The 17,048-nt window shown below is 46.5% G+C and overlaps 1 protein-coding gene across 5 annotated transcripts in view; it reads left to right on the top strand.

Annotated features, from left to right (window-relative positions):
* Window positions 1-17,048, top strand: part of LOC138249702 (zinc finger protein 585A-like) — a 200,177-nt gene that overhangs the window by 92,292 nt on the left and 90,837 nt on the right. For all 5 annotated transcript variants that reach the window (XM_069203692.1, XM_069203695.1, XM_069203694.1 and 2 more), the window contains exons 6-8: window positions 3,218-3,705; window positions 14,078-14,111; window positions 15,319-15,773. In XM_069203692.1, the coding sequence (XP_069059793.1) occupies window positions 3,218-3,705; window positions 14,078-14,111; window positions 15,319-15,773 (977 nt within the window). The remainder of the gene's footprint in view (window positions 1-3,217; window positions 3,706-14,077; window positions 14,112-15,318; window positions 15,774-17,048) is intronic.

The raw sequence follows: 17,048 nt of genomic DNA, 5'->3' as shown, positions 1-17,048 counted from the left end.
TTCAAACTCGGGTTCACCGTCAATTTCACAAAATCCAAAATTCTGCCACGCAAGGTACAACAATACCTGGGAGCCATAATAGACACATCAAAGGGAGTAGCCACTCCAAGTCCACAAAGAATTCAAAATTTCAACACCATCATACAACGCATGTATCCAACACAAAAGATACAGGCAAAGATGGTATTACAACTCCTAGGCATGATGTCATCATGCATAGCCATTGTCCCAAACGCAAGACTGCACATGAGGCCCTTACAACAATGCCTAGCATCACAGTGGTCTCAAGCACAGGGTCACCTTCTAGATCTGGTGTTAATAGACCGCCAAACTTACCTCTCGCTTCTGTGGTGGAACAACATAAATTTAAACAAGGGGCGGCCTTTCCAAGACCCAGTGCCACAATACGTAATAACAACAGATGCTTCCATGACAGGGTGGGGAGCACACCTCGATCAACACAGCATACAAGGACAATGGAACGTACATCAAACAAAACTGCATATCAATCACCTAGAACTTCTAGCAGTTTTTCAAGCACTAAAAGCTTTCCAACCAATAATCGTTCACAAATACATTCTCGTCAAAACAGACAACATGACAACAATGTATTATCTAAACAAGCAGGGAGGGACGCACTCCACGCAGTTAAGCCTGCTAGCACAAAAAATTTGGCATTGGGCAATTCACAACCAAATTCGCCTAATTGCACAGTTTATACCAGGGATACAAAATCAACTCGCAGACAATCTCTCTCGAGATCACCAACAGGTCCACGAATGGGAAATTCACCCCCAAATTCTGAACACTTATTTCAAACTCTGGGGAACACCTCAGATAGACTTGTTTGCGACAAGGGAGAACGCAAAATGCCAAAACTTCGCATCCAGGTACCCACACAAACAATCCCAAGGCAATGCCCTATGGATGAACTGGTCAGGGATATTTGCTTACGCTTTTCCTCCTCTCCCTCTCCTTCCTTACCTGGTAAACAAACTCAGTCAAAGCAAACTCAAACTCATATTGATAGCACCAACTTGGGCAAGGCAACCCTGGTACACAACGCTGCTAGACCTATCAGTGGTACCCTGCATCAAATTGCCCAACAGGCCAGATCTGTTGACACAGCACAACCAAAAGATCAGACACCCAGATCCAGCATCGCTGAATCTAGCAATCTGGCTCCTGAAATCCTAGAATTCGGGCACTTACAACTTACCCAAGAATGTATGGAAGTCATAAAACAAGCAAGAAGACCATCCACCAGGCACTGCTATGCAAGTAAATGGAAGAGGTTTGTTTGCTACTGCCATATTAATCAAATACAACCATTACACACAACTCCAGAACATGTAGTGGGTTACTTGCTTCACTTACAAAAATCTAACCTAGCTTTCTCTTCCATTAAGATTCACCTTGCAGCAATATCTGCATACCTGCAGACTACCTATTCAACTTCCCTATATAAAATACCAGTCATTAAAGCATTCATGGAGGGCCTTAGGAGAATTATACCACCAAGAACACCACCTGTTCCTTCATGGAACCTAAATGTTGTCCTAACTAGACTTATGGGTCCACCTTTTGAACCCATGCACTCCTGCGACATACAGTTCCTAACCTGGAAGGTGGCATTTCTCATCGCCATTACTTCCCTGAGAAGAGTAAGCGAGATTCAGGCGTTTACTATACAAGAACCTTTTATACAACTACACAAAAATAAAGTCGTCCTGAGGACCAATCCTAAATTTTTGCCAAAGGTTATTTCACCGTTCCATCTAAATCAAACAGTGGAACTTCCAGTGTTCTTTCCACAGCCAGATACCGTAGCTGAAAGGGCACTACATACATTAGATGTCAAAAGAGCATTAATGTATTACATTGACAGAACAAAAAACATCAGAAAGACTAAACAACTCTTTATTGCATTTCAAAAACCTCACGCAGGAAACCCAATTTCAAAACAAGGTATAGCCAGATGGATAGTTAAATGCATCCAAATCTGCTACCTTAAAGCTAAACGACAGCTGCCCATTACACCAAGGGCACACTCAACCAGAAAGAAAGGTGCTACCATGGCCTTTCTAGGAAACATCCCAATGCAAGAAATATGTAAGGCAGCCACATGGTCTACGCCTCACACATTCACCAAGCACTACTGTGTAGACGTGTTATCCGCACAACAAGCCACAGTAGGTCAAGCCGTATTAAGGACATTATTTCAGACTACTTCCACTCCTACAGGCTGATCCACCGCTTTTGGGGAAATAACTGCTTACTAGTCTATGCAGAACATGCGTATCTACAGCGACAGATGCCATCGAACTGAAAATGTCACTTACCCAGTGTACATCTGTTCGTGGCATCAGTCGCAGTAGATTCGCATGTGCCCACCCGCCTCCCCGGGAGCCTGTAGCAGTTTGGAAGTTACCTTCAATTATTTCTATATGTATCATCTCAACCTTAAATAGGTGCATACTTAGTCACTCCATTGCATGGGCACTATTACTACAATTCAACTCCTACCTCACCCTCTGCGGGGAAAAACAATCGAGGATGGAGTCGACGCCCATGCGCAATGGAGACAAAAGGAGGAGTCACTCGGTCCCGTGACTCGAAAGACTTCTTCGAAGAAAAACAACTTGTAACACTCCGGCCCAACACCAGATGGCGAGCTATTGCAGAACATGCGAATCTACTGCGACTGATGCCACGAACAGATGTACACTGGGTAAGTGACATTTTCATTCTTTGCACTTAAATCACTTCCATTGTTGAGTGTTAAGTACTGTGTCATGCTGTATCGTAGTATCTACCCTCCTACCTTCATGGTGTCAAAAGGCTTGAGTGTTTACTGTGATTATCCAAATGGAGTATATTGGCATTAGTGGCAAACTGATAGCAACCTCATGCCCAGTATCCACCAACCGCCCTAGGACCCCCACAAAAAGGCATCATACTTGAAGTGTACCCTCTAGGTTGCGACTCCTTTCCATAGTGATGGTCTTAAACACCTCACATCAGGATTGCTGGAGAAGTGCAGGAAATTCTACCCAGGCGTGTGAAATTTATAGTTAAGGAATTTACAGCAAACTGATTATAAGTAATGTTAAAAGGGAGAAAATCAAGACGTTTACAATTTACATATAACATTTTTGTGTTCATCATGTTAAGCACATCTGTAACTGTGCTGCTCTCTTTCCACGTTGTCATGCAGGTCAGGACAAGCTGAAGCCTGATCCTCAAGGTCCGGAAGAGGCACAGACACCAGAGACATCCAAAGCCATTGCAACAGGAAAACTGGTCTCTTCCAGAAGTGGTAAAAGTATCCTCAGATCAGCACGTACTAAAGCTCCCAAAATAGATAGGACGCCTGCAGAGTGTGCAGAGTGTGGGAAAATCTTCTATAATAAGAGGACTTTAAAGACACATCTGCAAGCACACTCCGGGGAGCGCTCCTACATCTGCAACGTGTGTGGGAAGTCCTTCCGACGGCACACCTCTCTCCAAATCCATGAGCGGATTCACACGGGGGAGCGACCCTACAAGTGTCCAGAGTGCGGCAAAAGTTTCATCCAGCGGCAGCACCTGACCACGCACTTGAAGATCCACACTGGGGAGCGGGCGTTCCACTGCAGCGACTGTGGCAAGGGCTTCCGTTGGAAGTCTGAGCTCCTGAAGCATGAGAGGGTTCACTTGGAAAAGGTAAAGATGCAAAGCATGGTACATACTGATGGCATGTGGTGTAAACTGCATATGAAGGACAAGGCAAAGTAGGAAAAACAATAACTATAGACTTGTTTAGGAAAGTTCTCCCATTCGAAGTAATCAGTAGAGCTACCCAGAGATCTTTGTACATATTTGCAAGATATTTTTTGTCTGGATTCTGATTGCAGAATAGATCCCCTCTTAGGTCTTGCATCTCTGCCCAATCCCTTTGGTTAGTTTTACTTATATTCAGTGTTTTTTTCTGCTGTGTGCTGATAATGATTCCTGCCATTGGGAAGAAAGCTTGCTATTGAGTTTTTAGAAATGTCAGCAAAGATTATGTGGCGGAGAAGAAACTTACTCCCTGCTCCCCAGGAAGCAAAGGGGTTAGATTGAATTAAAAGTACTGTTGGATTCTTGTAACACTCGTGGTTAGCAGCTATGAACTGACTTCTGACTGCCTGAGACATTCCGTCTGGGATAGCCAGGTCAACAGCGGCAGCTCCTCTATGGCGGAGGAGTGTGTACCCCTGCCCTCCCCCCCCCCCCCCCCCGCCCCCACCAGCAGCAGCAGCTGCAAACATTTTACAATAAAACCATAATAAACTATATTTATTATGATTTCGTTGTGAAAGGATAGGGCCATGGGGGATGACAGGAATGGAGGGGGAGTGCACAGCACTCCCCACTCAGTGCACATGTATGTTTGGCCAGCTGTCTCGAGCTGGCCAAATACACATGCGTACTGGGCTCTCTCCAACCCGGCACTGTGTTAGTGGGTTGGAGAGAGCAGGCAGAGACTTCCACTCTGCCTCGGAACACCCAGCCAGGGTGCTCCAGCCAATCCAAATTCTGCTTTTAGCAGTATTCGGATTGGCCGCAGGGCAGGCTGGAGCCTGTGCGTGCTGAAGGAATAGAGGAGCGGCGTGGCTGGTACTTTTTTTTTTTTTAAACTATTTTAATTTTTATTTTATTACCACCACTGCACCGCCCTGCCCGTTTTAACCCCTGCGAGCCGCGACAGCAGGTCAACCTTGAGCCTTAAATGCACTGTGCAGTGTGCAAGAGACTGAACGAGCAAGACAAGTGTGCACAATTAGTCAGTAAGCAACTCTGTGATTCTCCGCAGTCTAGCTGAATATTTTAATTTAAAACTGATCCTTTTTCTTTTAGTCACGTACCGATTGTGTAATGGTTTTAATTAACTGAACACATTGATAAATAATTACAAATACACTGCATCTCTGCTAATTTTAAAATATATTCATAGTTAAAATAAAATAGGGCACATTAAGTTTAGTATAGGGCTACAAAGACTATTTTACAGATTTTAAAAAGCTTTTCTTTAAAAAAAAAAAAAAAAAAAATCCTCTTACAAACAGTGTTCTGGGATACAACTTCGAGGCAGAGATATTCAGTGTTCATGAATTCCCCAAATATTCCTGACTGAGAACCATAATTACGAATAAGTAACTTTTCATCATGTTAATCTGTCTATCACTTTTCCTTTGTTCTTTACTGGTTCCTGTACCTCTGTGGAATAAAACATATGCATAATTTTAAAAGAGCTAGGCTTTCATGGGCACAAACGCACTCTTTGTTGCTTTTACATTTATTGTTGAGGGGATTCATTCGTTTTTGCAGTAGAGATACCTTATATTGACCCACTATATAATTCAATTGTCTGCACCATTTTAACAAAATAGAGAGAAAAATGAAATGCAATGCTGAGTTTTGATAGAGAGAATTCTTTGGCCTAAAACATGTGTAAAGAAATGGCTCCCTGTTGCAGTTACCCCCCACTTTTTGCCTGATACTGATGCTGACTTGACTGAGAAGTGTGCTGGGACCCTGCTAACCAGGCCCCAGCACCAGTGTTCTTTCCCCTAAAATGTACCATTGTCTCCACAATTGGCACAACCCTGGCACCCAGGTAAGTCCCTTGTAACTGGTACCAAGGGCCCTGATGCCAGGGAAGGTCTCTAAGGGCTGCAGCATGTCTTATGCCACCCTAGGGACCCCTCACTCAGCACAGACACACTGCTTGCCAGCTTGTGTGTGCTGGTGGGGAGAAAATGACTAAGTCGACATGGCACTCCCCTCAGGGTGCCATGCCAACCTCACACTGCCTGTGGCATAGGTAAGTCACCCCTCTAGCAGGCCTTACAGCCCTAAGGCAGGGTGCACTATACCACAGGTGAGGGCATATGTGCATGAGCACTATGCCCCTACAGTGTCTAAGCAAAACCTTAGACATTGTAAGTGCAGGGTAGCCATAAGAGTATATGGGCTGGGAGTCTGTCAAAAACGAACTCCACAGCTCCATAATGGCTACACTGAATACTGGGAAGTTTAGTATCAAACTTCTCAGAATAATAAACCCACACTGATGCCAGTGTTGGATTTATTAAAAAATGCACACAAAGGGCATCTTAGAGATACCCCCTGTATTTTACCCAATTGTTCAGTGCAGGACTGACTGGTCTGTGCCAGCCTGCTGCTGAGACGAGTTTCTGACCTCATGCGGTGAGAGCCTTTGTGCTCTCTGAGGACAGAAACAAAGCCTGCTCTGGGTGGAGGTGCTTCACACCTCCCCCCTGCAGGAACTGTAACACCTAGCAGTGAGCTTCAAAGGCTCAAGCTTCGTGTTACAATGCCCCAGGGCACTGCAGCTAGTGGAGATGCCCGCCCCCTGGACCCAGCCCCCACTTTTGGCGGCAAGTCCAGGAGAGTTAATGAGAAAAACAAGGAGGAGTCACTGGCCAGTGAGGACAGCCCCTAAGATGTCCTGAGCTGAGGTGACTCTGACTTTTAGAAATCCTCCATCTTGCAGATGGAGGATTCCCCCAATAGGATTAGGGATGTGACCCCCTCCCCTTGGGAGGAGGCACAAAGAGGGTGTACTCACCCTCAGGGCTAGTAGCCATTGGCTACTAACCCCCCAGACCTAAACACGCCCTTAAATTTAGTATTTAAGGGCTCCCCTGAACCTAAGAATTTAGATTCCTGAAACTACAAGAAGAAGAGGACTGCTGAGCTGAAAAACCGCTGCAGAGGAAGAACAGAAGACACCAACTGCTTTGGCCCCAGACTCACCGGCCTGTCTCCTGCCTTCCAAAAGAAACCTGCTCCAGCGACGCTTTCCAAGGGACCAGCGACCTCTGAATCCTCTGAGGACTGCCCTGCTTCAAGAAAGACAAGAAACTCCCGAGGACAGCGGCACTGCTCCAAAAGAACAGCAACTTTGTTTCAAGGAGCAGATTTAAAGATCCCTGCAACTCCCCGCAAGAAGCGTGAGACTTGCAACACTGCACCCGGCGACCCCGACTCAACTGGTGGAGAACCAACACCTCAGGGAGGATCCTCCGGCGACTCCGAGACCGTGAGTAACCAAAGTTGTCCCCCCTGAGCCCCCACAGCGACGCCTGCAGAGGGAATCCCGAGGCTCCCCCTGACCGCGACTGCCTGAACTCCATTTCCCGACGGCTGGAAAAGACCCTGCACCCGCAGCCCCCAGCACCTAAAGGAACGGAACTCCTGTGCAGGAGTGACCCCCAGGAGGCCCTCTCCCTTGCCCAGGTGGTGGCTACCCCGAGGAGCCCCCCCCCTTGCCTGCCTGCATCGCTGAAGAGACCCCTTGGTCTCTCATTGAAAACCATTACAAACCCGACGCGTGTTTGCACACTGCACCCGGCCGCCCCCGCGCTGCTGAGGGTGTAATTTTTGTGCTGACTTGTGTCCCCCCTGGTGCCCTACAAAACCCCCCTGGTCTGCCCTCCGAAGACGCGGGTACTTACCTGCTGGCAGACTGGAACCGGGGCACCCCCTTCTCTCCATTGAAGCCTATGTGTTTTGGGCACCTCTTTGACCTTTGCACCTGACCGGCCCTGAGCTGCTGGTGTGATAACTTTGGGGTTGCTCTGAACCCCCAACGGTGGGCTACCTTGGACCAAAAACTGAGACCTGTAAGTGACTTACTTACCTGTTAAAACTAACAATACTTTACCTCCCCCAGGAACTGTGAAAATTGCACTGTGTCCACTTTTAAAACAGCTATTTGTGTTTTATGTAAAAAGTATACATGCTAATGAAATGATTCAAAGTTCCTAAAGTACTTACCTGCAATACCTTTCAAATGAGATATTACATGTAGAATTTGAACCTGTGGTTCTTAAAATAAACTAAGAAAATATATTTTTCTATAACAAAACCTATTGGCTGGATTTGTCTCTGAGTGTGTGTTCCTCATTTATTGCCTGTGTGTATGTACAACAGATGCTTAACACTACTCCTTTGATAAGTCTACTGCTCGACCACACTACCACAAAATAGAGCATTAGTATTATCTCTTTTTGCCACTATCTTACCTCTAAGGGGAACCCTTGGACTCTGTGCATGCTATTCCTTACTTTGAAATAGCACATACAGAGCCAACTTCCTACATTGGTGGATCAGCGGTGGGGTACAAGACTTTGCATTTGCTGGACTACTCAGCCAATACCTGATCACACGACAAATTCCAAAAATTGTCATTAGAAATAGATTTTTGCAATTTGAATTTTTTTCTAAATTCTTTAAAGTCCTGCTAGGGCCTTGTGTTAGTCCCTGTTAGCATTGCTTTTAGAGTTTAAAAGTTTGGTAAAAGTTTGAATTAGAACCTAGAACTAGTTTTAGTTTCTTAAAAAGTATTCCAACTTTTAGAAGCATAATGTCTAGCACAGATGTGAATGTGGTGGAACTCGACACCACACCTTACCTCCATCTTCAGATGAGAGAGCTAAGGTCACTCTGTAAACTAAAGAAAATAGCAATGGGCTCCAGACCTTCTAAACTACAGCTCCAGGAGCTGTTGGCAGAGTTTGAAAGAGCCAACCCCTCTGTGGATGGCAACACAGAGGATGAGGATAGTGACTTGGAGGTTGATTCCCCCCCACCAGTCCTATCTAGGGAGAACAGGGCCTCTCAAGCCCTGACTCCAAAAATAATAGTCAGAGATGCTGGTTCCCTCATAGGAGGGACCAACCTCTCTGAAATCACTGAGGATAACTCCAGTGAAGAGGACATCCAGTTATCCAGGATGGCCAAAAGATTGGCTTTGGAAAGACAAATCCTAGCCATAGAAAGGGAAAGACAAGAGATGGGCCTAGGTCCCATCAATGGTGGCAGCAACATAAATAGGGTCAGAGATTCTCCTGACATGTTGAAAATCCCTAAAGGGATTGTAACTAAATATGAAGATGGTGATGACATCACCAAATGGTTCACAGCTTTTGAGAGGGCTTGTGTAACCAGAAAAGTGAACAAATCTCACTGGGGTGCTCTCCTTTGGGAAATGTTCACAGGAAAGTGTAGGGATAGACTCCTCACACTCTCTGGAAAAGATGCAGAATCTTATGACCTCATGAAGGGTACCCTGATTGAGGGCTTTGGATTCTCCACTGAGGAGTATAGAATTAGATTCAGGGGGGCTCAAAAATCCTCGAGCCAGACCTGGGTTGATTTTGTAGACTACTCAGTGAAAACACTGGATGGTTGGGTAACTGGAAATGAAGTGCATGACTATGTTGGGCTTTATAATTTGTTTATGAAAGAACACATTTTAAGTAACAGCTTCAATGAAAAGTTGCATCAGTATCTGGTAGACCTAGGTCCAATTTCTCCCCAAGAATTGGGAAAGAAGGCAGACCACTGGGTCAAGACTAGGGTAACCAAAACTTCCACTGGGGGTGACCAAAAGAAAGGGGTTACAAAACCTCCTCAGGAGAAAGTGGGTGACACTAGAAACAAAGAAAAAGAGTCCTCTGTAGGCCCCCAAAAACCAGACCAGGTGGGTGGGCCCCGAGACACAACCCAAAACAAAGGTGGGTACCAGGGTAAGAACTGGGATGCCACTACGGCATGGTGCCATAACTGTAGACAGACAGGGCACCACACCAAGGACACTTCTTGTCCCAAAAACAACCCCCCTAGCAAAATCCCAGGGGTGACCAGTGTAGCCATTGGGGATGACTCCTCAGATGAGGAGGTCTTCATAGCCTTCAACTGGAAAAAGGGCCCAACAGGTGAGTTGGAGATTCCAGAGGGAAGTTGACACTTCCACCACCTACTGGTGAATGGAATCCCAGCCACTGCCCTGAGAGACACTTGTGCCAGTCACACTATTGTGCATGACAGGCTGGTGTTCTCAAACCAGTACATCCCAGGTGAGATGGCCAGAGTAAGAGTTAGCCCAGACAGGGTCACTGATAGGCCTGTGGCTTTTGTGCCCATAGAAGTGGGTGGGACTTTTAGCTGGAGAAGGGTGGTAGTCAGTACAGACCTCCCCCTTGATTGTCTCCTTGGAAATGACTACCCAGAGGTTAGTCAGAGCCCAAGAGAGGAACTGGTCCAGTGCCAGTCCTCTCCCAAGGACTCTGGAGGTGCTACCCCTGCAGTAACTGCAAGTAGGCCCCAGAAGAAAAAGAAAAGAAAACAGAGTAGAAAAGGTGGACAACCTTTAGCCAAGGTTCCAGCAAGCCAAGGAGATTCTGCTCCAGTAGGGGAGAACTCCAAAAATGGCACTGGTAAAGTCCAACCTGACCCAAAAGAAGTCCTGGCTAATCAGGCAACTGTTAAACCTGAGTGGGTGGCTCCTCAGCTAACAGAAGAAAGAGTGGAAGAAGGGTGTTTACTACAAGATGTGGTAACCCCCCACTCTAATACAGCAGACAGGCACCCTGAACCCAAAGAATCCTGTAACTTAGTCCCTTCCCTTGTAGGTGAAGAGCTAAAGGTGTGGTTCTGGGCACTGACAGCTGTCAGTGGCCTCTGCTGGGTGTTAGCCTTTATGGCTGCACTATCCTTGGCATGGTGGTCAGACCCCATGCCAAATAGCAAGTTAGGCCCCCTGACCCTGTTGGTCATGGTGGGGTTACTCCAGCTCTGGGTAACCTCTTTGGGTAAGCTAGGGGTGACCCTGGCTAAGATAAGATTAGCAGAGGTGGATACCTCTAACCCCAAAATAGAGAGAATGGGTGAAGACATTAAAAGCACAGACAAGAGGCAGTTCAGACTAGGTCCTATCACTGTGGAAGTGGGTCAGTTCCCCAGGGGGAATGACCTAAACAGGAGGATGTAAGGCAGAGTAGGCCCTGCAACAAACCAGCCTATTTCCTCTACTCTTCCTCGCCTGACAGACTAGGAAGACTCCCAGCTTTGGCTGAGTCTCCTGGCCTGTGTGCTGGGGGGGGGCTTGTGTAAAGAAATGGCTCCCTGTTGCAGTTACCCCCCACTTTTTGCCTTATACTGATGCTGACTTGACTGAGAAGTGTGCTGGGACCCTGCTAACCAGGCCCCAGCACCAGTGTTCTTTCCCCTAAAATGTACCATTGTCTCCACAATTGGTACAACCCTGGCACCCAGGTAAGTCCCTTGTAACTGGTACCCCGGTACCAAGGGCCCTGATGCCAGGGAAGGTCTCTAAGGGCTGCAGCATGTCTTATGCCACCCTAGGGACCCCTCACTCAGCACAGACACACTGCTTGCCAGCTTGTGTGTGCTGGTGGGGAGAAAATGACTAAGTCGACATGGCACTCCCCTCAGGGTGCCATGCCAACCTCACACTGCCTGTGGCATAGGTAAGTCACCCCTCTAGCAGGCCTTACAGCCCTAAGGCAGGGTGCACTATACCACAGGTGAGGGCATATGTGCATGAGCACTATGCCCCTACAGTGTCTAAGCAAAACCTTAGACATTGTAAGTGCAGGGTAGCCATAAGAGTATATGGGCTGGGAGTCTGTCAAAAACGAACTCCACAGCTCCATAATGGCTACACTGAATACTGGGAAGTTTAGTATCAAACTTCTCAGAATAATAAACCCACACTGATGCCAGTGGTTGGATTTATTAAAAAATGCACACAAAGGGCATCTTAGAGATACCCCCTGTATTTTACCCAATTGTTCAGTGCAGGACTGACTGGTCTGTGCCAGCTTGCTGCTGAGACGAGTTTCTGACCTCATGCGGTGAGAGCCTTTGTGCTCTCTGAGGACAGAAACAAAGCCTGCTCTGGGTGGAGGTGCTTCACACCTCCCCCCTGCAGGAACTGTAACACCTAGCAGTGAGCTTCAAAGGCTCAAGCTTCGTGTTACAATGCCCCAGGGCACTCCAGCTAGTGGAGATGCCCGCCCCCTGTACCTAGCCCCCACTTTTGGAGGCAAGTCCAGGAGAGTTAATGAGAAAAACAAGGAGGAGTCACTGGCCAGTGAGGACAGCCCCTAAGGTGTCCTGAGCTGAGGTGACTCTGACTTTTAGAAATCCTTCATCTTGCAGATGGAGGATTCCCCCAATAGGATTAGGGATGTGACCCCCTCCCCTTGGGAGGAGGCACAAAGAGGGTGTACCCACCCTCAGGGCTAGTAGCCATTGGCTACTAACCCCCCAGACCTAAACACGCCCTTAAATTTAGTATTTAAGGGCTCCCCTGAACCTAAGAATTTAGATTCCTGAAACTACAAGAAGAAGAGGACTGCTGAGCTGAAAAACCCCTGCAGAGGAAGAACAGAAGACACCAACTGCTTTGGCCCCAGACTCACCGGCCTGTCTCCTGCCTTCCAAAAGAAACCTGCTCCAGCGACGCTTTCCAAGGGACCAGCGACCTCTGAATCCTCTGAGGACTGCCCTGCTTCAAGAAAGACAAGAAACTCCCGAGGACAGCGGCACTGCTCCAAAAGAACTGCAACTTTGTTTCAAGGAGCAGATTTAAAGATCCCTGCAACTCCCCGCAAGAAGCGTGAGACTTGCAACACTGCACCCGGCGACCCCGACTCAACTGGTGGAGAACCAACACCTCAGGGAGGATCCTCCGGCGACTCCGAGACCGTGAGTAACCAAAGTTGTCCCCCCTGAGCCCCCACAGCGACGCCTGCAGAGGGAATCCCGAGGCTCCCCCTGACCGCGACTGCCTGAACTCCATTTCCCGACGGCTGGAAAAGACCCTGCACCCGCAGCCCCCAGCACCTAAAGGAACGGAACTCCTGTGCAGGAGTGACCTCCAGGAGGCCCTCTCCCTTGCCCAGGTGGTGGCTACCCCGAGGAGCCCCCCCCCACCTTGCCTGCCTGCATCGCTGAAGAGACCCCTTGGTCTCTCATTGAAAACCATTACAAACCCGACACGTGTTTGCACACTGCACCCGGCCGCCCCCGCGCTGCTGAGGTTGTACTTTTTGTGCTGACTTGTGTCCCCCCTGGTGCCCTACAAAACCCCCGTGGTCTGCCCTCCGAAGACGCGGGTACTTACCTGCTGGCAGACTGGAACCGGGGCACCCCCTTCTCTCCATTGAAGCCTATGTGTTTTGGGCACCTCTTTGACCTTTGCACCTGACCGGCCCTGAGCTGCTGGTGTGATAACTTTGGGGTTGCTCTGAACCCCCAACGGTGGGCTACCTTGGACCAAAAACTGAGACCTGTAAGTGACTTACCTGTTAAAACTAACAATACTTTACCTCCCCCAGGAACTGTGAAAATTGCACTGTGTCCACTTTTAAAACAGCTATTTGTGTTTTATGTAAAAAGTATACATGCTAATGAAATGATTCAAAGTTCCTAAAGTACTTACCTGCAATACCTTTCAAATGAGATATTACATGTAGAATTTGAACCTGTGGTTCTTAAAATAAACTAAGAAAATATATTTTTCTATAACAAAACCTATTGGCTGGATTTGTCTCTGAGTGTGTGTTCCTCATTTATTGCCTGTGTGTATGTACAACAGATGCTTAACACTACTCCTTTGATAAGCCTACTGCTCGACCACACTACCACAAAATAGAGCATTAGTATTATCTCTTTTTGCCACTATCTTACCTCTAAGGGGAACCCTTGGACTCTGTGCATGCTATTCCTTACTTTGAAATAGCACATACAGAGCCAACTTCCTACAACATGTCAATAAAGCTTGTTTATTTGTTAAAAAGTGCTAATGAGCCAAGGCCCTTTCCAGTACTTTACAGATGGATGGCCACTTTCTAAACAGTTTTGCACATAACGTATGTTTGAAAGAGAACTATATAGAAAAGAATGCACTCTAGAAATTGGTAAATGCCTCTTACCTTCTGTTCTAGTGAACGCTAGTGTAACAAGTAAATAACTGATTGTCTTCACCAACCTCAGAACCATATAACTATACCTCTGTGCTTCATAAAGCAAGCTAGGTGTGGAGCCCAAGACCTCCTTAGAGTGCTTAGCGTACTCAGTGGCTTCCTTAGAGTGTCACTTGTGGATGTTCTATACATTGAGGAACACTATATATAAATAACGTGCATTTGCTAGTAATTGACTCATTTTCTCTATGGATTTGACATTGGATTGTCTTATACGGTTTCTGTTTTAGGTATCTGAAACGACTGTTAAGCAGGAGACCAGAGGTAAGGCTGTCTTTCCTTTCATTCCATTCCTGTAATTGTTTTATTTTATAAGCAGTATTTTGTAAGCATGAAAAGAAAACACCACTCGTTGCAGTGAACAAAGTAGCCCTTCATCCATAAAAGAATATTCCATGTGAGCATCATGAAAGTAGTACAGATCTATTAGGAGAGAATTTGACAGGAACAGATCAAAGCAAGAGAATGTGTGTTTTTTATGCCACGAGCAACATCTTTCAAAATGTTCTCATTTATTTGTGGCTGCCAAAGAAAACGTGCATTATAAAAGGAGGAGGCCAGCTGGAAGGGGTTTTATGAATGGTGTGGCCCTTTCAAAGTCTTAGATGTGTGTGCAGATTTCATGATTCTAGTGAGTTTGGTCAGTACCAGTACCTGTGGAAGGGTTCCTAGATGAATGGGCTCCTAGATCACAATCCCATCATCAGAGCGAAGGCCACCTTTCCGCTTAATGGAACGTGTGTAGATGTTCATGGAGTTGATTGGATATTGAAGTTAAAGGCACGTCTACCTGCATTGTTAAAATCTGTGCAGAGTTAATTAACTAGTTGGTAGGGCGAGGTATAGCAAGCAAATGTAGTAAAGCGCCAACCCACAAAATTACTGTTACAGGTCTGTCTCTGAGAAGCCCACACACATATCTCCCATCTCAGGAAAGCTACCGCTGCAAACTGATTTAACATTTCCGATCAGCACTGAGCTCACACTGAGCCATAATTTCCTTATTCACTGTTGGAACCAAAATCTCAGTTGAATAGCAGATCTGAGCACAAACAACTCAATGCACTGCTTATTACCTCACATATTACATCACTTGTGACTTTTCTATGACCTCATTGATAACATTCCTGCAATATCTGAAATTATATCATTGATGACAAGTGTGCATGGCGGGGGCGCGAACAATAGTTACCACAGTTAACTTTCACTTTTGAATTTTAATGGGTTTTTTGTTTAAATTGTAACATTCTTACTGACATTTTCAGCTAACTGAAACACCACTTTACCCTTTGTTTTTTTCAGTGAATTTTTTAGATTTGTTTTTAATGTAAAGTGTTTCCTTTGTATGTGTAATGGATTGTTAAGGTATTAATGTTAAAAATTGTGAGCATTGGTGATGTAAAACCTTTTTGGTGTTACTGCCTCAAATTTAGTGACATGTATTTAGCGTTAATTTTGTTTCATTTTCCAGCAACAAGGACGTCGAGGATCAGAGCTGGAAGTGAAAATGATACCCTGAAAGGCCCTGAGTCGCGAGTCTTCAGTAAAAGAGCCAAACTCCTCCGCCGCCGCAACCCTCTTAAGGCTGAGAAGGCACAGACATGTGGGGAGTGTGGGAAAACCTTCATCAACAAGAGGACGCTCAGAGCGCACCAGCGGGTCCATACTGGAGAGCGCTCCTATATCTGCAATGTGTGCGGAAAAAGCTTCCGGCGCCACACCTCTCTCCTCATACATGAGCGGATTCACACCGGAGAGCGGCCTTACCAGTGTGCTCAGTGTGGCAAGACATTCATCCAGCGACAACACCTAACCACACACCAAAAGACGCACACCGGAGAGCGGGCGTTTCATTGCCCTACTTGTGGAAAGGGATTCCGTTGGCGATCTGAGCTACTCAAACATCAGAGCATTCACATGCAACAGGTAATTCCCCCCCCCCCCCCCCCCCACCCCCCTGCGCTACCCACCCCCCCCCCATCGTTTCACCGATCATCAGTATGGGTTTGAGAGCAAAGCTTCTGAGTGATGTTACTGGTAACAGAAACCAGGAATTTTGAGCAGTAATGTGATCAACAGTAAGACTCAGTGACCTTTTCAGGGGCAGCCAGCAGAAATATATAAGCAGAAATTGTGTGGTGTGTTTCAATTAAGAGTATTTACGTATTTGTTGGTCATTAGAATGCATTTGTTAGTGGCTCAAAGCCTCTCTAATCATAAACAAGAGCCTGATACCACTGACAATTTTGATTTCCAGTTCGTTAAATCTCAAGAATGCATGCATTTCTCTATAGGCGGTCTCACATCTTGCGGATAGTTGTGAAAACCTTACAGATCTTTAACTGTGCACTATAAGGCACTTCGGTGCCTGCCACTGTGACAGTTTTCGAGCCCAGGGCGGGGAGAACTTCACTGAACATTGATCACCTTCGTAGCCAGCTTTCAAGACTTTCATTATCGCAACAAAAGAACTTTACTGGACAGCAACTACCAGAACTCAACTCCAAGCGGAGTTGACACAGCATCCTTTATGAAACAGGTTGCATGAAGAATAGCTGTTGCGGGTGGGGGTGCAGGAGAGAAAACACCTTTACTTTGCCCTAAAGGTAATGTGGAATTTCCCTGGTCAGACCAGAATTGTGTGTTCCACCTCTTTTTGACTCCCAAACATTAGGCGTCCACTTGTTCAGTGTGCAAGGCATTTTGTACAAGACAACTATTACACATTGTTGCAAAGGACACTGGATGCACCACATTTCCGGCCCGAGGATCTCATTAGGACCAAAGGCGAAGAGCTGGGGCTCCCAGACAGTACATTGGGAGCAGAAGTGCTGAGATGCTGTCCTCCAAAGCTTCAGCGGAGGCGGGACTTTGACAACACAACGGTTTCAGATCCTCCCATTCCACCAGTCATTAGAGGATCAGCCCTTTGAGCACCAATCTTTTAAGCATCCTCGAAATAAAGTAGAGCATTTCTCCTACGGGAGTCTGGTAGAGACTCCTGATGGAAGCCACAAGAGGCATATGGGAAAAATGGGTAGCACTTACCAAGAATCCAAACACAAGGAGAACAACAAAGCACTCGCCCAACTCACCAAAGCCCTGTATACAGCTCGCCTCGTCTTCTTCTCAGCTAGTCACCGAACACACCGTTCCTGTTCATTGTGCACTGCAACTCACCTCCTAGCCACACATAAACCC

Source organism: Pleurodeles waltl, chromosome 8, assembly GCF_031143425.1.
Source record: "Pleurodeles waltl isolate 20211129_DDA chromosome 8, aPleWal1.hap1.20221129, whole genome shotgun sequence".
NCBI classification, from domain to species: Eukaryota; Metazoa; Chordata; class Amphibia; order Caudata; family Salamandridae; genus Pleurodeles; species Pleurodeles waltl.
Note: the sequence above shows the minus strand (reverse complement) of the source record. Positions and strands in the feature narration are given on the sequence as shown.